This window comes from Candida tropicalis (assembly GCF_000006335.3).
Source record: "Candida tropicalis MYA-3404 genomic scaffold supercont3.3, whole genome shotgun sequence".
Classification (NCBI taxonomy): Eukaryota; Fungi; Ascomycota; class Pichiomycetes; order Serinales; family Debaryomycetaceae; genus Candida; species Candida tropicalis.
This window is the reverse complement of record NW_003020055.1, coordinates 126,511-148,811: the sequence shown is the minus strand read 5'-3', so window position 1 is coordinate 148,811 and position 22,301 is coordinate 126,511. Positions and strand designations below refer to the sequence as shown.

Below are 22,301 nucleotides of genomic sequence, written 5' to 3'. Positions count from 1 at the left end.
CTGATGAAATCACTACTGTTAGAGTAGAACTACCAGAAGAGAATTTGGATTTCTTCAACATTTATTTAGAAACTGGTATTTTATTTCTATTGCATTAATCACTCTGTTTGGGTTCCAAATTTTGATTATGTTTGTCGGTGGTGCTGCTTTTAGTATTGCAAAACAAACTCCTGGTATGTGGGCCACTGCTATTTTATGTGGGTTCATCAGTATTCCTGTTGGTTTAATCATTAGAATTATTCCAAATGTTTGGGTTGAAAAAATCTTCCCAACTAAAGCATTTAAAAAGTTCATTTATATTGTTGGATTTGGATGGCTCAAAAGAAAGAAGAAAGACAATGATTTAGAAGACAATAATAGCAACGACCTGGGCGTACGTGATTCCAAAGATTGATTACATATACATTATCGACGTCTTTCATGTATCATTATTACTTAAAATAAAAACTTTTTCTAAGTTTCATAGATTTATTGTGTTATTAGAATAATAAAGAAAAGCATTCTTTTTTCTAAAAATAAAAACTTTAACTTATTGCATCTATTCTTTTATATATGTATATATATTTAAATACAAGCATAAACTATTCAATTAGTTAACTTCTTAATTAAAAGTTTTCAATGAGTTCAAACATCTACAGTCAAGATAGTAATAACATTTTTATTTCTTTAAAAAAAAATATGAATTTTTCTTTCAATATATATTTTGATAACGATTTATAACTAAACCAATACACAATTTATAAAACAAAGAAAAAAAAAACCATAACTATAATATAAAGAACCGAAAATAATAAATCAATAAATTGATAATATAATTTGAAGAAAGCATAAAAGATTTGTAGATAAAAAAAATAAAGCAAATAACTAGCCGTATGATGAGGGTATCATGAAAAAAAAAACCTAATATAACTATTAATAAGTTAAACCGAAAATAATAATCATTAATCTAATAAAATAGATATAATAAAAACCGAAAATAATTCAAAATAAAAGGAAGAAGAAATCAATCCTCTTTTATTTTTCTTTTTCAATAGGATATAATATATAATCCTTGTAAATTTTTTTTTGATTTGTTTTTATAAGGGTAAAATGTATCAGAACATTTAAGCTCTAACACATTGACAAATCCAACCTGGTTGTGGAGTCCAAGTAACACCACCAGATGGTTCAGTTGGAGAACCTGATCCAGATGGAGAAGTACCGGTTGGTTCAGTTGGAGAACCAGAACCAGTTGAACCAGTTGGAACACCAGATGGACCAGTTGGAACTGGAACAGTAATAGTGTTTGGACCTTCAGTTAAAGTAACAGTAGTAGTGTAACCTGGACCGGAAATAGTTTCAGTGGTCTTTTCAGTAGCAGTAACAGTGATGACACCACCAGTTGGTTCAGTTGGAGAACCAGAACCAGTAGAACCAGTTGGGGAACCAGAATCAGTTGGACCGGATGGAGAACCAGAACCAGATGGAACAGTGATGGTGTTTGGACCTTCAGTCAAAGTAACAGTGGTGGTAAAACCTGGACCAGAAATGGTTTCAACAGTACTTTCAGTAGCAGTAACAGTGACGACACTATCAGTTGGAGCTGGACCAGTTGGGGAACCGGAGCCAGTGGAGCCAGTTGGAGAACCAGATGGAACAGTAATAGTGTTTGGACCTTCAGTCAAAGTAACGGTGACAGTGTAACCTGGACCAGTGATGGTTTCAGTGGTCTTTTCGGTAGCAGTAACAGTGATGACACCACCAGTTGGGACTGGACCAGTTGGGGAACCAGAACCAGTGGAGCCAGTTGGAGAACCAGATGGAACAGTGATGGTGTTTGGACCTTCAGTCAAAGTAACGGTGACAGTGTAACCTGGACCAGTGATAGTTTCGGTGGTCTTTTCAGTAGCAGTAACAGTGATAACACCACCAGTTGGAGCTGGACCAGTTGGAGAACCAGAACCAGTGGAGCCAGTTGGAGAACCAGATGGAACAGTGATGGTGTTTGGACCTTCAGTCAAAGTAACGGTGACAGTGTAACCTGGACCAGTGATAGTTTCAGTGGTCTTTTCGGTAGCAGTAACAGTGATGACACCACCAGTTGGGACTGGACCAGTTGGAGAACCAGAACCAGTGGAGCCAGTTGGAGAACCAGATGGAACAGTGATGGTGTTTGGACCTTCAGTCAAAGTAACGGTGACAGTGTAACCTGGACCAGTGATAGTTTCGGTGGTCTTTTCAGTAGCAGTAACAGTGATAACACCACCAGTTGGAGCTGGACCAGTTGGAGAACCAGAACCAGTGGAGCCAGTTGGAGAACCAGATGGAACAGTGATGGTGTTTGGACCTTCAGTCAAAGTAACGGTGACAGTGTAACCTGGACCAGTGATAGTTTCGGTGGTCTTTTCGGTAGCAGTAACAGTGATGACACCACCAGTTGGGACTGGACCAGTTGGAGAACCAGAACCAGTGGAGCCAGTTGGAGAACCAGATGGAACAGTAATAGTGTTTGGACCTTCAGTCAAAGTAACGGTGACAGTGTAACCTGGACCAGTGATGGTTTCAGTGGTCTTTTCGGTAGCAGTAACAGTGATGACACCACCAGTTGGGACTGGACCAGTTGGAGAACCGGAGCCAGTGGAGCCAGTTGGAGAACCAGATGGAACGGTGATGGTGTTTGGACCTTCAGTCAAAGTAACAGTAACAGTGTAACCTGGACCAGTGATAGTTTCGGTGGTCTTTTCGGTAGCAGTAACAGTGATAACGTCACCAGATGGGAATGGCATAGTTGGGAGACTGGTAGATAAACCGGAACCAGTTGGGCCAGTGATGGTGTTACCACCTGGGGTTAAGGTGAAAACAGTAGTGTAACCTGGACCAGTAACAGTGTAGACGGTTTCACTTGGGACACTAACAGTAGTAGCGGAACCTGGTGGAAGAGTGGTTGGAACAGTTTCGGTACCTGGACCAGTTGGGCCGGTTGGTTGAGTTTCAGTTTCAGAACCTGGACCGGTTGGAACAGTAACGGTGTTGGTACCTTGAGTTAAAGTGATGGTAGTAGTGTAACCTGGACCGGAAACAGTGACAGTGGTTGGTTGTGGAACAGTTAAAGTAACAGTGGAACCTGGTGGTAAGGTGCCTGGAACAGTTTCAGTACCTGGACCAGATGGACCAGTTGGTTGAGTTTCAGTTTCAGTACCTGGACCGGTTGGTTGAGTTTCAGTTTCAGTACCTGGACCAGATGGACCGGTTGGTTGGGTGACAGTAACAGTGTTGGTACCTGGAGTCAAAGTGATGTAGGTAGTATAACCTGGACCAGTGACGGTAACAGTGGTTGGTTGTGGAACAGTAACAGTGACAACAGTACCAGTACTTGGAATGTCGGTAGTTGGGATAGAAACAGTGGTTGGAACAGTTTCAGTTTCGGTACCTGGACCGGTTGGTTGAGTTTCAGTTTCAGTACCTGGACCAGATGGACCGGTTGGTTGGGTGACAGTAACAGTGTTGGTACCTGGAGTCAAAGTGATGTAGGTAGTATAACCTGGACCAGTGACGGTAACAGTGGTTGGTTGTGGAACAGTAACAGTGACAACAGTACCAGTACTTGGAATGTCGGTAGTTGGGATAGAAACAGTGGTTGGAACAGTTTCAGTTTCGGTACCTGGACCGGTTGGTTGAGTTTCAGTTTCAGTACCTGGACCAGATGGACCGGTTGGTTGGGTGACAGTAACAGTGTTGGTACCTGGAGTCAAAGTGATGTAGGTAGTATAACCTGGACCAGTAACGGTAACAGTGGTTGGTTGTGGAACAGTAACAGTGACAACAGTACCAGTACTTGGAATGTCGGTAGTTGGGATAGAAACAGTGGTTGGAACAGTTTCAGTTTCGGTACCTGGACCGGTTGGTTGAGTTTCAGTTTCAGTACCTGGACCAGTTGGTTGAGTAACGGTAACAGTGTTGACACCACCAGTCAAAGTAACAGTAGTAGAGAAACCTGGCAAGCTAATTGTTTCTGTGGTTGGGTATGGAACAGTAACAGTGACAACAGTACCAGTGCTTGGAATGTTGGTAGTTGGAATAGCTGGACCAGTTGGTTGAGTTTCGGTTTCAGTACCTGGACCGGTTGGTTGGGTTTCAGTTTCAGTACCTGGACCAGTTGGTTGAGTAACGGTAACAGTGTTGACACCACCAGTCAAAGTAACAGTAGTAGAGAAACCTGGCAAGCTAATTGTTTCTGTGGTTGGGTATGGAACAGTAACAGTGACAACAGTACCAGTGCTTGGAATGTTGGTAGTTGGAATAGCTGGACCGGTTGGTTGAGTTTCAGTTTCAGTATCTGGACCAGTTGGACCGGTTGGGGTTTCTGGAACAGATGATGGAAGTGAAACAGTGGTGGTACCTGGGACAAAAGTCAAAGTAGTAATATAGTTAGGACCAGTGACAGTAACAGTAGTTGGGTATGGGACAGACAAAGTAACAGTGGAACCAACTGGAATTTCAGTAATAACAGTTGGAGTACTTGGAGCAGTAGCAGTTGAAGTAGTATAGATTGGAGTACCTGGAGGGGTAACAGTTTCAGTAACAGAGCCGGTGGTTGGAGTAACAGTAACAGTGGTTGGAGGAACGGTAGCAACGGTAGTACCTGGAGTCAAAGTGACAGTGGTAGTTATACCACCCCATGTAACAACACCAGTTGTACTACATGGAATAACGATGGTAGTATGGGTTTGTGGAACTCTGGTAGTACATGGCTTTGGTTTTCCCCAGCTACCCCATTTACCTGGTTTGTAGGAATAAGAAGGCTTTTGCTTTGGGTAAACACAACCTAAAAGCGATTCAACGACAGGAAGAAAACATGCTGATGATGACGAAGCAAGAACAGCTGCTGCTGCAACACTAGAAAGCTTCATTGTTTAGCGATTGATTCTGTTGACTAGTGAAGAACTGAAAAGATTTTCTAAAAAAAACCAATTGACCATTTGAGAGGATCATTTGCCAACTATTTATATTCCCATGATGATTTTGGATTTCTTGTGTGGAATAATAGAAAGGTTGATGGGGAGGGTATAGGAATTGGCACTTGATACAATTTGAACAATGATGAAAAGAGGAGCAAAAACTTGTTTCCGTGATCGCATACCCATACATTAACTGTGGATCATTATAATTGTGCAATTATTTTCAATACATCTGGATTAAACTGTGATAATTCACCCAATGCCAAAAAAAAAATAATAATAAAAAGCAACAAGCATGTTTAGGTTTTGGGATTAAATGAAAGGGTATTGTGTACGCAACCTGAATTTGCAGCAAAATAAAATAAAATAAAATGAAATAAAATGAAATGGATCCATCAAAGGGAAAGCACCATAGTAATGTTTTTGTGTAACTATAATAGTATGGGATATTCAACATACCAACTTGAAGTTGAAACAAAAAATACAAAAAAATTGGGCAAAGTATTGAAAATCATTGAGGGAAAATAAACAGTTTTCACTCTTCCTACTTCATTGTTAATCTCATGTTAATCCTAGATTTGCATTCATTGGCTACCCTGTGATTCATGATATTCGAGAATGACATCGTCTAACTTATGGGTGAATTGTCAATTGAATGTTTGAAATGAAAGAATTATTGAGTGGGTGATTTGAGATGTTTTGTTTATTTGATTTGGAGAGATGACGTGTGCGTTGGCCAAAAAAAAAGAATGAAAACTTTTTGAGGTGGTGGAATTCAGTTTTGGTAATTAGGATAGGTCGTGTGGAATGGTGAGAAAAATGAATTTTTATTTTCTTTTTTTTTTTTCTTTCTGAGGGGGGTCACAAGAATTTGCAGCAAATTGAAATGTAAACATGGGCGTTAAGCAACAGTATTTGATTTTCAATTGAATGTTGGAATAGTAAGACAACGAATCCACTGGGTACTGTAACCAAAAATAGAACGATCGTAGCAGAAAAGAGAGAGAGAGTAAATGGAAGATATAAAAAAAGAAAAGACGATTATTATTATTAATACTATTTTAAGTCATATTGCACATGTTTGGCAGGTTCAAACAGTAAACTATTCAGTCTTAATTATTGCTTCTTCTGCCGTAAATCTACTCAATAGTTTTGGCAGGAAGCATACAATAGTTTAGCTTTAAATTGAATTCTGTTGAAAGATTTGCAAGGCAAGTAGTATGATATTACTGGCTCTATACATTTTAAATAACCTGCGACCGCCTAAAGAGTTTGATCCACGATGAATGTGTAACAATTTAATCATGTTCTTGATGAAAAAGTTTAAACGACGAGTGATGGTTCTTTAATTACTTTTCTAAATTTGGATTATTCATCGGATGATTTTCCATTTGAATTTTTTTTTATTTTTTTATTTGTAAAAAGGGATATAACTTCAATCTAGTTTTCATTCACTCAATGATTTTTTGGGGTGAGCTTTTAGGATTCGATATTCAGCATGTATGGCGAATGCTAAGATTATACGCGGTACCTAACATCATTTGAAAGGGGGGTGGAAGTAAATTCTTCCCAGTTTGTAAATTATTCTTCCAATTCTATAAACCCTTGCTACCTCCTTTCATACGCAGCGTTTCAGGCTTGGACATTTTACGTGCCCAATGAGCCTCAAATATAACATACTCGTATCATTGACCAATAAACATGAAATTATGTCACTTTTTCTTTGTGCTTTGTGAAAGGGATGAGTTTGGAAAGGTTAACAAGATGTTTGGGGGTAGTTGTTGATGGTGTGGTTTTTTTTTTTATTTTTTTTTTTTGATAGAATTTCATTTGATACAATTTCATGTTTGAGTTCACCAATAAAATATGCAAGCCTTCAGAATTCAGATTTGCAACAATCTTGAAAAGTTAAAAATGGTAAATAATAATCAATTCAAACAATTAAAGAAAGCAAACTTAAAAATAGTGTGGTTTCCATACTTGAGTTTCCAAATAAAATTTGATTGTCGGGGGTTCTATCAGTTAATGTTTCATAACTATTACTGCAATGTCATAGATTCAAGGCAACTTATGTAAATTGTGGATGAGCAATTTGAGTTGCGGTTCCTTTATCCACTAATATTATTTTATTATCATCGCCTCTTTTCTTTCTCCCCCCTTGCTCAATCCCTTTCTCTCCCATAATTAATTGAAAGGATAACTTATTCTTGAATTCGCCATAATTACAAAACAAAATTAAAAGCAACAAATCAAGAATACGAATTTCATCCCCTCCCCCTTGATTTAAAGATTAATAAGTCGGAAAATAAAAGGGAGTAATTAGAATTACTATACAATTAAACTAATGACCATGGCTTGATAATAATTACAACTTCTCCGTAAAATAATGATTAAATTTGGAACCAGCACTAAAATTGCATGAAAAAATTCTGAAACAATACTTGTTAATCACATTGAATACATACTGGAAATAGTGGTTTGAGTTAATACTTTATTGATCTACAGTGTTTTTTTTTTAAGCTTTAACGATAATCGTACCCAGTATTTTAGTTTTGTGTTTTGATAAGAAGAAAATCCATCGATTAAAGTTCATATCGCACTGATAATCAGAAACTTCTTTTGAACTAAAATTTCTTCATGATTTATTGAATTTTTTCAATGAAAATACCATCACCCCGTACGATAAACTCTTCTAGAAATATATATATAAAAAAAACATCTACAAGGGTCTAAATCATCTTCTAATGACCTTGTAAATCATAAAAAAGATCCGTGAATAATCACCAATCTTCGATTGTCGTCGAAGCATTCCCCCTATTTAGTTAATTCTTCCTTCGGTTTTATTCTATTCATATCCAGATAACGGTGTAACCATTGGAACCACTGTTGTATCAATGATCAAAGTTGTTAAAGTCCGTTGGAATAATGGATTTTGATAAGAGTGATAGAATACATATGGCATGCAAGTCACGTTATCCGGAGCATCCTTCGGAACAAATTTTTGTTTGTTTGTTGAAATCAATGCGAAATTTTTCAGTGACAAACAAAAACCATTACCGGATTTGAAGATAAACACTCAGTCACTCAATCACTCACCCACACACAGAGAGAGAGAGAAAGACCCACACACGATTGAGAAATTATAGTCATACTTTCTTATCTTGTATTTTATTGTTTTGTTGAAATTTTCCCACAATAAAATCATCATTATAAATACTTCAACAACGAATCTACTTTTGTTTAACTAAACTCTTTTTTTTATCTTTTTCCCCCCTTTTTTTAATTACTGATATAACGATTAATTATGACTCAACAAGAAACATTCAAAGTATGCGTATTTTGCGGATCTTCATTTGGAAATAAAGCCATTTATGCTGAAGAAGCATCTAAATTTGGTATTGCATTGGCCGAAAAGAAATGGGGATTGGTTTATGGTGGTGGATCTACAGGATTAATGGGTGCTGTAGCTAGAGGTTGTGCTACTAATGGAGGATATGTTCATGGTGTTATTCCAGAAGCTTTGATTAGTAGAGAAAGAACCGATGAAGAAACTTTGAATGATAAATTGAAAAAATCAATTGATAATCATGATGGATCTACTCCTATTCCTGATTCTAGTCAATATGGGAAAACTACATTGGTTAAAGATATGCATACTAGAAAACGATTAATGGCCCAAGAATCAAATGCATTTGTTGCATTACCAGGTGGTATTGGTACAATTGATGAATTGGCAGAAATAACTACTTGGTGTCAATTGAATGTTCATGCAAAACCAATTGTTATTTACAATATCGATGGTTATTTCGATAATTTTTTGAAAACAATTCAAGGTTTTTGTTGATTGTGGATTCTTGAGTGAAAAGAATGGTCAAATTATTAAAGTTGGTAATACTGTCCAAGAAGTTCTCGACATTATCGAAAGTTACGAAGTTCCAGAAGGTAGATTCAACTTAAAATGGGAAACTACTTAGAGTCTGGATATAGAGTCGTATGTATTTATAAGCATTTTACAGGTTATTCAATCAAAATATGTAATACAAAGCACGTTTATTGTGTTACAATGCCAGTATTTTCTTGTCAGAATTCCGAGATGCACACGTGCCAGATTTAAATCTCGGAACAATAAATTAATTAACAACTCCATCGGCGCGCTTAGACATTTCAAACTTCCTCCTAGAATACACAACATTTATTAAAAATGTAAACTTTTATCCAATATGACAAAATATACACAAGAACTGAAAATAAATAATAATAAGCTAACAAAAATAAAACACAAATCAATACTCTATCAATAATCTATTACTAAACTTTCTAATGAGGATTAAACTCTTCGTCATCTTCATCATTAACATGAAACAAGTCTTCAAATTCATCATCTGGAATTTCAACTTGTGATAAATAACCAGTAGCAACATCATACATCATACCCCAAACTTCAATTTCACCCTTTTTCAAAGCCATACTGGCACTTGGGTGTCTTTTCAAAGCAGTAACTGAAGCAATAACATTCAATTCTGCTAATTTTTTAGCCTTTTCTCTTGGTTTATCATTTAATTCATTAAGTAGTTTCAAATTTGCAGCTCTAGTATGTCTAACAGGATTCAACCATAAATCTAAAACACCACCAATTTTCTTTTTAGATAATGATGCCCAAATACCACCACAATCAGTATGACCACAAACTATAATTTTACGAACTTTCAACACATCAACAGCAAATTGAATAACACCTTGACTACTAATATCATTAGCATTAACAATATTAGCGATATTTCTATGCACGAAAATTTCACCTGGTAAAGTAGCTAAACATTGTTCACCAGCTCTTGAATCACTACAACCAATCCATAATGTATGTGGAGTTTGACCTTTACCATTCAAATAAAAGATATCATTTCCATGATTATGATCTATAGAATCAACAAAATATTTGTTATTATGCAAATAATCTTGTAATGTAGAATCTGGAGATAATGTGAAAGGGAAATTAGTATGGGTACCAGAAACTCTGACTGGTCTAATTGGTTTATTTTCTGGAGTAGTAGTACCACTTGGTGGTGATATAGAAAGATCAGTTTCATGATCATGTTCTAATTGATACTTCAAGATGTTTTCTCTACCCATTTTATGACTAAACTTTGAAAATGATCTTAATTGATGATGAGGAAGATGTAGGTGACCGAAGACAGATCTGAATCGTAGCGACAACACTTTGGTTAAGATATTAAAAAAAAAAAGGAAGGAAGAACAGAAATATATATAACAAAAAAAATAAAATAAAATAAATAACCGAATCAAACAAGGTTAAATAGGAGAAATTGACAATAGTTTATATGTAAACTATCAAATGTTAAGGATTTATATAACCGAAGATAACATATTGAAATGTTGAGTTACATTTGCAAAAAAATTTTTTTGTTTTTACACTTTTCGTTTACGTTATCAGAAAACCCAACACAATAATTGGTGTGCTTAGTCATAATCATAATGAAATCTTTAAAATTGATTTTGTATTGGCAATTGTGGATGAGCTGTATAATTGACTCCCAAATTTTTCTTTCTTTTCTTTTTTTTTTGGCTAGTACTGTATTATTATTATCGTGAGTTCATGTTGACGTAACTGATATTACAGTAAAATTATTGCAAAAAATCAAATCGGGGTTATTTTTTACATGTTAGCAATGACCAAATCCGTAACCTGTAGAAACCAGGGGGGAAAAATGTAAAAAATCAGTCTTCCATTGTTCTCGGAAGAATGAACACGAAAAAAAAATCTTCTATTAGGTTTGAATTTGTGCACGTGATGTAGAATACCAAAATAGGAATTATATACCCAAAGTGGTGTTCATAACTAATGTTGCCCGCGTTTCTACACGACAACGCGTCGTGCAATGATTTTGGATTCTTTTTTTTTTGTCTTACTTACTTACAAGCATATTATTTGATAGTTTGATTTATAACCAACCTTCAACTATGACTACGAGTCCACCAATAGAAATATCTGACGATGACGAATCAGAGTTAAAACAAATTATTGAAGATGAAAAGTTGACTAATGGTGAAGATCAATCAAAACAAAAGGAATTTAATCATTTATCAAGAGATAGAAAACTTGATCGATTGAATAATCTTATTGAAAAAAGTCAAATCTATTCAAAGATTATAGCCGACAATATCTTACAATCCACATTAGAAAGTAAGAATAAACAATCAGAACCAGTACTAGAACCAGTACAAAAAGAAGAGGACCAACCAAGGAGAAAAAAGAGAAGGACAAAAACTAGTGGAAATAAAGATGTGGTTTCGATGTTAACCAACAATATTTCAGAATCGACTAAATCAACTCGTGAAGCTATAGAGAAATCACAAAGTTCGGGTAAAAATGACAGACCTCAACCTAAATTAATCACCGGTGGTACATTAAAAGATTATCAGTTGGATGGTTTACAATGGTTGGTTACATTGTATGAAAATGGGCTTAATGGGATATTAGCCGATGAAATGGGGTTAGGTAAGACATTACAATGTATTTCATTTTTAAGTTATTTAATTGAAAATGGAATTAAAGGTCCTTTTTTAATTGTGGTGCCGATTTCTACTTTACATAATTGGTATAATGAAATTCAAAAATTTGCTCCAAAAATTAATGCATTCAAATATATTGGTATCAAGCAAGAAAGAGCCACCATTAATTTAAGCAAATTAACTAAAACCAATCAAATATTTCTTACTTCATATGAATTGTCAATTCGTGATTTTAAGAAATTGAGTTCGGTTGATTGGAAATATTTGATTGTTGATGAAGGTCATCGTTTGAAGAATAGTCAGTGTTTATTGATTAAAGTTTTAAAGAAATTAGATGTTCCCAATAGGTTATTACTTACCGGGACTCCCTTACAAAATAATTTAAACGAGTTATGGTCTTTATTGAACTTTATCCTACCTGATATATTCCAAGATTTAGAATTGTTCCAACAATGGTTTAATTTTGATGAATTGACTAGTTTTGCAGCAAACAATGATGATGAAGACGATACCAATGATGAAGATGATGAAGAAACTAAACGCATAATCAAGAAAAATATCCAAGAGACGTTGGTCAAGAATTTGCATACTATTTTGCAACCATTTATATTAAGAAGAGTTAAACGTGATGTAATTACGAACTTGCCACCAAAGAAAGAGTATTTGATACGTATTCCATTGACAAAATTGCAAAAGAAAATCTATTCCGATGCATTAGATAATAAATTGTTTGAAAGTTTAGTGAAAGTTCACTTGAAGGAGTTTATTCAGTATCACCATAAAGACTTATTTGAAGGATTTGATATTGATGGTTACTTAGCGACCAAAATAGAGAATAACCTGATGGCCGAAATGGGATTCAATATACAAGGGAGACGAGGACACCAAGAGATCTCATATAAAGAAGCAGAAAGTGATGACGAATTTGAAATAGAGGCTGCTCACACCTCCAAGATTAAAGATACCTCGTATGAAGAGGCAATTGAAAAGTCCAAAAAAATGAGATCCGTTGGGGCCAAGCAAAAGGTAATCATTGATGCATTGTATGATAGAGTAAATTCTCATACTAGACGATTAAAATTGCAGAACATCAAGGTGATACAATTGAGAAATATTTGTAATTCTCCATATATGTATTATGAACCATTTGCTGATGATAGTGATGAGAGTACTGATAAATTTATGGAAGTACTCAAGAAAAATCTGTGTAAATTTCAAATGTTGGATCAATTACTTTCGAAATTGTTACCAAATGGGCACAAGTTGCTTATTTTTTGCCAGTTTACCAAAGTTATGGAATTATTAGAAAGTTATTTTGATTATTTTGAAATCAAGACATGTTATCTTGATGGGACGGTTAGTCATGACATAAGACAAGAACAAATTGATGATTTTAATAATGATCCAGAAAGTAAAATATTTTTATTATCTACTAGAGCAGGTGGATTAGGATTGAATTTAACAGCGGCAGATACGGTAATTTTATGGGATTCAGATTGGAATCCGCAAGTTGACTTACAAGCAATTGATAGAGTGCATAGAATTGGACAAACTAAACCCGTTAAAATTTATCGATTTATGGTGAAGGATTCAATTGAAGAGATTTTATTGAGTAGATCAGGAAGTAAGAGAATGTTGGAGAAATTAGTAATGAAATTTAGTGGTGCTAACAAGAATGATAAGGAATTCAATGTTAATCAAATCATGGAGTTAACTAGGCTTAATTTTAGATCAAGCGATGCTAATGGAGACCAGAGTGACGATGATGATAAGGAACAAGTGCTTTTGAGTGAAGAAGAATTGAATGAATTAATGGATAGATCAATCGGGTGTTATAACTCTTCTGATGATACTAAATTTGAAAGAATTAAAGTATTTGAGACTGTTAATGGTATGGATAATTAGTATTTGTCAATATGAAGTTGATATTAATAAAGAAACACTATATTCTGAAAAACAGTGTGTAATGTAGGACATGTTTTGTTTGGGTTATTTTATGGAGAGACCCTCTTATCGCATATCCTGCATATTATTGAATTAATCACCTGACCATTTTTTTTTATTTTTTTTTTTTTTTTGTTTGTGCAGTATAAATAGTCGATGATTTTTCCCTTTGATATTAATTTTACAATGATTGTTTAAAGTCATTGTTAGTGATGTGGTGGATTTCTTGATTTAAGTTCATGTATGAATTTTGATAGGGATGCTGTTTGTGTTTTAATAATCTAGCTATCTATTCAATTTATGAGTAGATAACTAGGTATACAGTGTGTTGTCTTATCTTGATTATTGTAGCATGTATTTCATTTTTGGTAGTTGTTTCTATTAACGTTTTGAATAAGATAATTCTAGCATTTATTTAATATATAATTACAGATTCCTTTTTTTGTTTTGGATATTTCAAATAATTATTTCATTGATTATTGTAATTGTAGACATGATTTAAATAGACTCTCTTGTACCCATTGATTTGTGATAAAAATAATAATAAGAAAATTGTTTATATATTTTTTTTTACACCCATTTATTTATACATAAAATAAAATAAAATAAAATATAAAATAAAAACCTAAACTAAACATCTAAATAATAATAATAATGATAATAACCTCCATACTCTTATAGTAATCTTTTTCTTGCTATAATTGCTTGATGAACAGCACCATAACTCCAAGTTAATTCTGAAGCACCTTGCATATATCCATTAATTTTATTAAATTGTTCACTTAATTCACCATTTGAACCAATATGTTTATGAACAACTTTCAAAAAACCATCAGCATAATTAAACATTTTATCAATCATAAGTAAATAACTTTTTGAATTATATTTAATTATCAATTCTTCAAATTGATCATTATCATCATTATCATCATTATCATCATTATCATTCTCATCATTTGAATTATTGGAATTATCTAATGGAAGAAAAATTTTGAAAAAATCAATATTTGAATTATTTATAATTATATCTTTTTTATTTGTTTTCAAATCTTTAATTAATTTATAAATTAATTCACTTGCAGTTGAAGTACTTATAAACCAAGGATTTCCTTCAGTTTGATGATAACCATCATAAATATCTTCAGGATATCTTCCTAATGCAACCCCCAAAAAATTATCTTGAAAATTTATAGGATATCTAAATTTCATATCTGATATTAAAGAACTTAAAGTAGTTAAGATATAACCATTATCAATATTAAAAGGAATTGAAGTTTCATTATCTTCATGAGTATATAAACTTGCTAAAATCGTAGCAATATCTAATCCATTTCTTTTACCAATATGATAAAGTGAAGGACCGGAAACAATATAAGGTTTAAATGGATTTATAAAACCAGAATCATGATTTATAAAATTTAATAAATTATTAATAGTTTCACTCAATTCATTTTGAAATTCAATTGAATCATTGAAAAGTTTAGCATATTTTAAACCTAATGATAAACTTTTAAGTTGTACTAAAGATGTGAAAAAATGATAATCATAAATTTCTTCCCATAAATCAAATCCTTTTTCATGCCAATATTTAATTGTATAAATTAAATCAGGTTTTATGGCTTCATAATAAATAAAACTTGAATTATATAAAGTAGATTGTTTTTCAACTGGTAATGAATATTCATACAATACATTTAAATAATTCATTATTGAAATAGCTCTTAATGCTGGTCCATCACGTTGTGGTCTACCCCAATTCCCATTATAATTAGTTAAATTGGTTTCAAATTTAGGTTCACCTAAATTTCCATAATCTTCAACAGAGCCAGATCTATTTGGAATTTTTTGTAAAATTAAAGTATTTTCAATATAAGATTCAATTATATTAATTAATGAATGATTTTTAGGATTTAAATAAACTTGTTCAGTTATTAAATTTAAAGTAATTGCTGCATCTCTAGTCCATTGATAATAATAATTGGGATTTTCTTTAGATGGTGAAGCAATTATAACCCCTGGTAATAAATCCTTATCAGTTGTGAAATCACCTCCTATATTGTTTAAAATTGACCTCAAACACACGTCCTCTTGATAAATTAACCAATCCTCAAATGAATTAGGAATTGAAGCGGTATTACTACTACTACCATAAGAAAATAAAGATTGTGGGGGGTATTGAAATGGGATAAATAATGAATTTATGAAATTAAATTGAAATATAAATATTGTAAATGACAATAAACGAAATGATCTCATAATGACTCGATAAAGAAATGTGAAACAAAATAAATATAGTTAATATTGGTGGTGGGGAAGAAAGTGGGAAGGAATTAAAAAATGTTCTTCTTTAAAGAAAAAATTGAGAATTTCTCTTGTAACTTTATACGGATTATCTCTTTTTATTTTGTTAAGTTTAAACTATTGTTGTAGTTCTAGTTGTTGTTGTTGTTGTTGTTATCTTTGATTGTGATGTGTTTAAAAAAATTTTTTTTTTATTGGGACTTCTTAATATTGCTATAATTAAACACTGTGTATATGCATGTGGCGTTTAAGAAGTCAAATGAGAAAATGGAAAAATAAAACAGTATTTGATATTGAGACAATGTAAAAAAAGCAAGCAAAATAAGAAACACACCAACGGTACTACTGATAAATAACGGGTAATGTTGATAGATTTAAAATTGCTATAATGATGTAATATGAATCTTTTAATGTTTTGATACCAGGAAAGATTATCATAAATTTTATAAATATCTCTTTTACCACACTTTTATAAAATGGTCGACAGATGATTTTGTGAATATTTCTATAACTAAAACAGAAAAGAAGAAACAACGAAATATATATATGTATAGATATTTTTAAATTTTTTGTAATGATTTGGTAATGAAAGGAAAAAATTTTTTTTTTTTTTTTCTGAAATCTGGGGAAGATCAAATAAAACAAAACAAGAAAACAATAGTGGGGGAAATTGCGGAAAAACTAGCCTTCACAGGTCACGTTTTCAGATTACATGCAGGATATAGCCATTTAAAGAAAACGTGACTAACTTATAACAATATAAAAAAATTTTTCACCATCATCATCATTTGATAATGATATTGGAGAAACCCACGTGAGTTCACGAATTCTAACCATCAAATAATATAACCCGTTACAAGTTAATGTTGAATGAAAAAATTTTTTTTTTTCAATTTATATTGCGTGTATTAAATTGCAAGGTCATTCGTGTGACTAAAAAGTCTGGAGAAGAATGAGAAAAAAATTTTTCTTTTGATGATATTTTGCATGGTTTCAACATTACAACTGTCGTCGTTATGTATTCAGACTGTACCGTTTTAGTTAGTCTTGCTGCATCAACATTCTTGTTCGTTATTTATTTACTCGTTATTGTTGTGAAATAGAACCGCGCTGAAAGTTTAAAACAACCCCATACTGTAATCGTACCAACTTTTAGTATTTGCTTTGAATTCTATACACTATATTCCCCACATTTCGTCTTTGCATTGTATTCCCCTCCTCTAGCTCATATTTATACAAATATGAGTAGTAATTTACGCATTGTGTAAGTGGTATTCGGGATTTAGGACAATTGATCTCTCGTATTCAGGTGTATCACGTGCACTTGGTGGTAACACAGAGGGTACCAAGTGACACAAACAAACAACAATGCAGTGGAAAGCAAAGCAAAGCAAAGAAAAGGAATAAGCGGCGGCAGGAGATGTTAAATTCTTTAATAAAAAATTAATCCCGGATTTGTGAATTCAATGATTATTGGTCTATTGTTTGACTTTTTCTTTAACAGAAAGATGAACAAATTGAAAGGACCACCACAATCCCATGGTAAACAACATGTGTATGACTCAAAATATCACTAGAGAAAGAAAAATATTAGCCAATATTGTAACCAATGAAAATGAAGTTACACGTAAAGAAGACGAAGAAGAAGAAAAAAAAAAAAAGTCATCTCATCAGTAAAAGAAAAATATTGTGCTTATACTCGCATATATGAACTTTAACAACTCCGACTATACCAATAGGTCTTTTAACGAAATTATATATATGTAAATAGTATAACAAGCGAGAGAGAGAGAGAAAGAGAGAGACGTTGTATTGACCGTGACAAGAAGTAATAATATCTACACATTGGCGATAAATAATAATAAAAAAGAAACGGAATTAGAAAATTATTAGAGCCTATTGCAGTTCCCCAGAGCCTACAAACTACAAAGAATCTAAATTGTATACCATAAAATGAAACAATTTATTATTACTTCACATAAATTATTATAAATTTACAAAAAAAGAAGAAAAGGAATCAAATTTTCTTCAACGTTTTGTTTTAATTTGCTTTTTCTTTAGTAAAATCTTGTACAGGAAATATTAATGGTAAGTTTATTTTTATTCATTTGTTCCTGTACTTATGGCCCTTTCGTAGGATCAGATCAGAGCAGACCCCGAAAAGAGAATTAAACTGATCGTCAATACAAATATTAGGCAACAATGATCATACATGTGCAACTTTTTTGTTAAGGTTAGTGAACCTAAATCTTGAATGATAACAGGTTAATAAGATTAACAGAAAGGTAATGTTATGAATAATATTTTAGAAATCAAAAAATAATTACCAATTAGAAATTACCAATTAAAACCCCGTGGTTTTCTTTTTTACTTTCCTTTTTAATCTTATTTTTCTTTATGTTATTTACGTTAAATCGATTGTGGTTTGATATTGTGTACTAATATTTAGGTGTGGACAATAAAATTGTAACGGCATTAAAATGCCAAAAATGATAAATCCGATTGAATTAATTTCATGGTAGCAATTTTGTATGCAGTACCGCACATTCCCCCATATTATGGAGTCCCCTTAATATTTTTTTTAACTCCTTATTAATTTTGCGTAAATTGCTACACACAGTAAATAATCCCATCAGCACAAGAATATTCATCCAATTAAAATAAAATAATACGTTTACTATTGAAGACGACGACGACGATGATGATGTTGTTGTCTTTTGTTGTAGCTCTACCAATAGGAATAATAAAATTTCTTTTAAGATGGTTAGAAATGAATGAATAAGAAAACTTACGTGATTGAACAGCCACGTACTTCACACATGTACAATCACTGGAAACAATTATTGTTTGTGGTTCATTCATTTATATAAAACCATTCAAGGATTTAAATTAAATAATGTTAAATTTATAATCCGTAATAGTAAATTGAAGCATGTATAAATAGGATAGAAAGAAGGATTTAAAATTTTTTTTATTATTGCAACAACCATAAAATTTTATATAAGCATCCAGGTAAAAAGCCTTTTCATATATATATATATATATATCTATCTTGCCTTCTCGCATTCTGTTATTATCACGTGTGGTATTCTGATTGATTAGAAGAATAGTTGATTGGATTGTCCTTATTTCATATATCATATCATTTACAACCAACTTTTTTAAAAAGGCAAATTATAGATATATTTACAACCAACAATTTTTTTTATTTTTTGGTTTCTCTTTTGGCTGTTTGGCAGTTAATTGTTTACATTTTTTCGTTTTGCATTTCGGGGGGCTATCCCGGTATTTTAGAAAGCAAAAGCAAAAGCAAAAGAAAGAAAAAAAAAATTCAATCGCCATTTCTATCACTCAGTCACCAAAACCCAAAAACAAGAGAGAGAAAAAAAAAAAAAGTTTGACAACCAGATTTATCTATACATTTTCAACATTTACAACCACCACAACTAACAGCACCACATATCTATCACAACAAGCGAATTGTTATCATAATTATCACACTCTCATTTATAACATCCCTAGTTTGATTCCAACTTATAATGGAAAATAATCTATCAAAGCTAACATCACTTGCCTCACAATCAGATCTAAATATTAATTCTTCATCAACTTCTTCTTCTTCTTCACCAACAACTACTCCAAATAATGGTATAACACAAACCCAACCAAGCATTTCATCAGATGTGCCACCACTTCTTCCCACAGCACCTACTGTACATTCCTCATCTAATTCACCAATAACTACTACTACCACCACTACTACAACAACAAACACACATACATCTACTCCAGAAATAATAGCATCCCAACCTAGCTCAGATTCAAACTCAACCTCTACAAGTACTTCAAATAGTACAGCAGGGAAACCAAAGAGACAAAGAAGAAGTTATAGTTGTGGGCCATGCAAACTATTGAAAATCAAATGCGATTTACAAATACCTTGTTCGGCTTGTAAGAAGTTTAAAAGAATAAATCGATGTTTATTACAACCTCCTCAACCTCCTTCAGAACAGGAGTTGAACAAAATAAAAGAACGCAAAAAGAGATCAAATATCAAGAAAATGAGATTATCAAATGATTTTGTCCAGACTTATAATACCAGTTCCGATTGCATTCCTTCATTAGCAAGTTCTATAGATGCAACATCTTTGAATTTGGAAAAATTAAACCGTTTGGATGACAGTTCATTGAATTCGCATTCTCATAAAGGTCCATCAGCCACTTCGTCCTCATCTTCTTATACTAATACTAATAATAGTAATGGTAAAGGCAGTAAAAACACACATAATAACAGTGCATCCACTATTCCATCCCAAAGAGTTACCCATTCGTTGATTCAAATACGGCCACGTCAACCAAGATTCCAACCCGAAACTACGACAACAGAAAATTACCATTCCATAAACTTTTTAACTACACCAACTGCCAAAGGAGCAAATCAAACAACTGTCAATTTTGATGACAATATTCACGCGGGAGATATTATTGAGAATTTAGCTTCCCTAGATCGTCAACGATTCATTGATCTTACAATGGTTGATATCAAGAGGATAAAGAGACTTTTGCCTCGTGATTACAGCATATTTGAAACATTGGCCAAGTATTATTTAAATAGTGTCAATCCTATCTTGGTTGATCTTCAGGACCATACGGAAATTATGAATCAAAGTAAATTGACATATGATAAATTATTAGCAATTGATGATGAAAACCCCAAAAATTTAAGTTTGAATATCCCATTCAATTTAATTGAATTGAGAAATTTGAGCTTGCTGTTTTTAATTTTGGCAAATGGGTTGTTGTTTGATTTTCGTGATACTAGTGCGAATCCAAGTAATTTCCTTCTTGAAAAGACATTATACAAACCTAAAAAGGATATTATTGACGACTGGATTAAAATTTCCAAGTTTATTAAAGTTAAAGTTTTATCGTACGAAAGTTTAACTGATATTATTTTTTTAATGGACTGGTACTTGATTGCAAAGAATTTTTACGATTATAATAACATGATGGTCGATAACTATCTCGAGTATAATAATTTGTTAAACTATCTAGTTTTGAGTAATGATTTTATCAGTACCGTTGAAGACCCCAATAATGAAAATAGCTCATCTCCAGGACCAGAATGTTCCAAAGACGATAGTCCATATCCAGAATCGCGAGTGTTTAATGTATTGGCCAAATATTGGATACAAATCCGATTAGTTGAAATTGAGTTTACATTCTTTCAGTTTAAAGGATCATTATTGCTTTCAAATCAATTGAAAAACACGGTCGTTCCTCATAAAAAATTGTTGGATTTACTTTATAAACAATCTCAATTGGATTCAATTAGTCAAAGTACACTTGAAGTTTGGGGATTATACTACCGAAGATCAAGAAATACCACTTCTATCAGAGGTATTATCAAAGATTATTTACTATTGTATTCTTATATCCATGCAACATTGAAGAATGAATTAAAATTCTTGCAGGCCAATTTACCACCGCCAGATTCACCAGTCACATCACTCGAAGTTGAATTGTTGATCAAAAATCAACGTATTTTGTTGTTATTTATTAAATGGTTATCCTTCATCAGAATTGAATCAAACTATTTCCCAAGTTTAAGATACACAACATACTTAACCACAATCATGAATTTGTTTAATCATTTTCTATATTTAAATGGTAGATCCAATAATGCGATATTGACTACTATATTAACCAATTATTCCGCATGTTACATGAAACATTTTTACCAGTGTTTGGCCTTCCAAGGGTTATTTTTGGTATTATTGAAGAATTCCATTTCCACTCATAAATGTTTCAAGATTGATTTGCCAAAGATTTATCATTACATGGTGCAACAATTTCAAAGTGCATTGAGTGTATTTTTGAATAATGAAGATATTATAAAATTGAATGCAAACGTAACTAGTTTTGGTATTTGCTCAGGATTAATTACTGAGTTGAATAATTATATTAATGATTTCAATGAACCGATAGATGATTTGACTGATTTGATTTATGATTTAAAACCAAGAATAAGTGCCATAAACTGGGATTTTTTAATTGATTATTTCTTTGGATCAAGAGATAATTTTGCTAGATACATTGAAAAGATTTGGGACTTGTTTCAGTTTTTGAAGATTGATGATACTGATCTTAGTTACGAAGATACTGCCGAGTTGAAACACATTCCAATTACTCATAAAATTGATTTAAATGATCAATTAATTGATGAAAACCTTGGCAAATTCTCTGGATTTGAATTTGATACTGATATGGTGAATGATTATGTCAAACATTGTGTTGAACCAAATATCCACAACTAAATTTTAAAGACGAAGAAGAAGAACAAAGAATGACATATTTCTACAGATGTATTATTATTATATAGAATAAGTTTAATTATACACATTTTTGAAAAGTGTCTCCTGGTGTCATAACCATCTGATACGTTTTCAATCCATATATATATATATATATATCTGATCAATGGGGTATGCATGTTTCGTGGCCATTGATACAGAAGCATGGATCAAGTTATCTGTGATTTGATACCTGTGAAATAAATCGAGGGAGAGAAAAATCTTGGCTTAAAAA

At 32.7% G+C, this 22,301-nt stretch overlaps 6 protein-coding genes across 6 annotated transcripts; 3 read left to right on the top strand and 3 right to left on the bottom strand. All coding sequences in view use genetic code 12, as the record gives it.

The window, feature by feature from the left end:
* Window positions 1-1,103: 1,103 nt before the first annotated feature.
* CTRG_02182 (uncharacterized protein) lies at window positions 1,104-4,889 on the bottom strand (the record flags this gene model as incomplete). The annotated part of the gene is made up of 1 exon (XM_002547839.1): window positions 1,104-4,889. The coding sequence occupies one exon, from the start codon at window positions 4,887-4,889 to the stop codon at window positions 1,104-1,106; it is 3,786 nt and encodes a 1,261-aa protein (XP_002547885.1).
* A 3,352-nt stretch (window positions 4,890-8,241) lies between these two features.
* On the top strand, window positions 8,242-8,781 carry CTRG_02181 (uncharacterized protein; the record flags this gene model as incomplete). The annotated part of the gene is made up of 1 exon (XM_002547838.1): window positions 8,242-8,781. The coding sequence occupies one exon, from the start codon at window positions 8,242-8,244 to the stop codon at window positions 8,779-8,781; it is 540 nt and encodes a 179-aa protein (XP_002547884.1).
* Window positions 8,782-9,254: 473 nt separating this feature from the next.
* On the bottom strand, window positions 9,255-10,067 carry NCE103 (carbonate dehydratase; the record flags this gene model as incomplete). Its single annotated transcript, XM_002547837.1, has 1 exon — window positions 9,255-10,067. The coding sequence occupies one exon, from the start codon at window positions 10,065-10,067 to the stop codon at window positions 9,255-9,257; it is 813 nt and encodes a 270-aa protein (XP_002547883.1).
* An 849-nt stretch (window positions 10,068-10,916) lies between these two features.
* On the top strand, window positions 10,917-13,373 carry CTRG_02179 (putative ATPase; the record flags this gene model as incomplete). Its single annotated transcript, XM_002547836.1, has 1 exon — window positions 10,917-13,373. The coding sequence occupies one exon, from the start codon at window positions 10,917-10,919 to the stop codon at window positions 13,371-13,373; it is 2,457 nt and encodes an 818-aa protein (XP_002547882.1).
* Window positions 13,374-14,087: 714 nt separating this feature from the next.
* SGA1 (glucan 1,4-alpha-glucosidase) lies at window positions 14,088-15,668 on the bottom strand (the record flags this gene model as incomplete). Its single annotated transcript, XM_002547835.1, has 1 exon — window positions 14,088-15,668. One exon carries the CDS (start codon window positions 15,666-15,668, stop codon window positions 14,088-14,090), a length of 1,581 nt encoding a protein of 526 aa, XP_002547881.1.
* Window positions 15,669-19,252: 3,584 nt separating this feature from the next.
* Window positions 19,253-22,030, top strand: ZCF8 (Zcf8p; the record flags this gene model as incomplete). Its single annotated transcript, XM_002547834.1, has 1 exon — window positions 19,253-22,030. The coding sequence occupies one exon, from the start codon at window positions 19,253-19,255 to the stop codon at window positions 22,028-22,030; it is 2,778 nt and encodes a 925-aa protein (XP_002547880.1).
* Window positions 22,031-22,301: the final 271 nt, after the last annotated feature.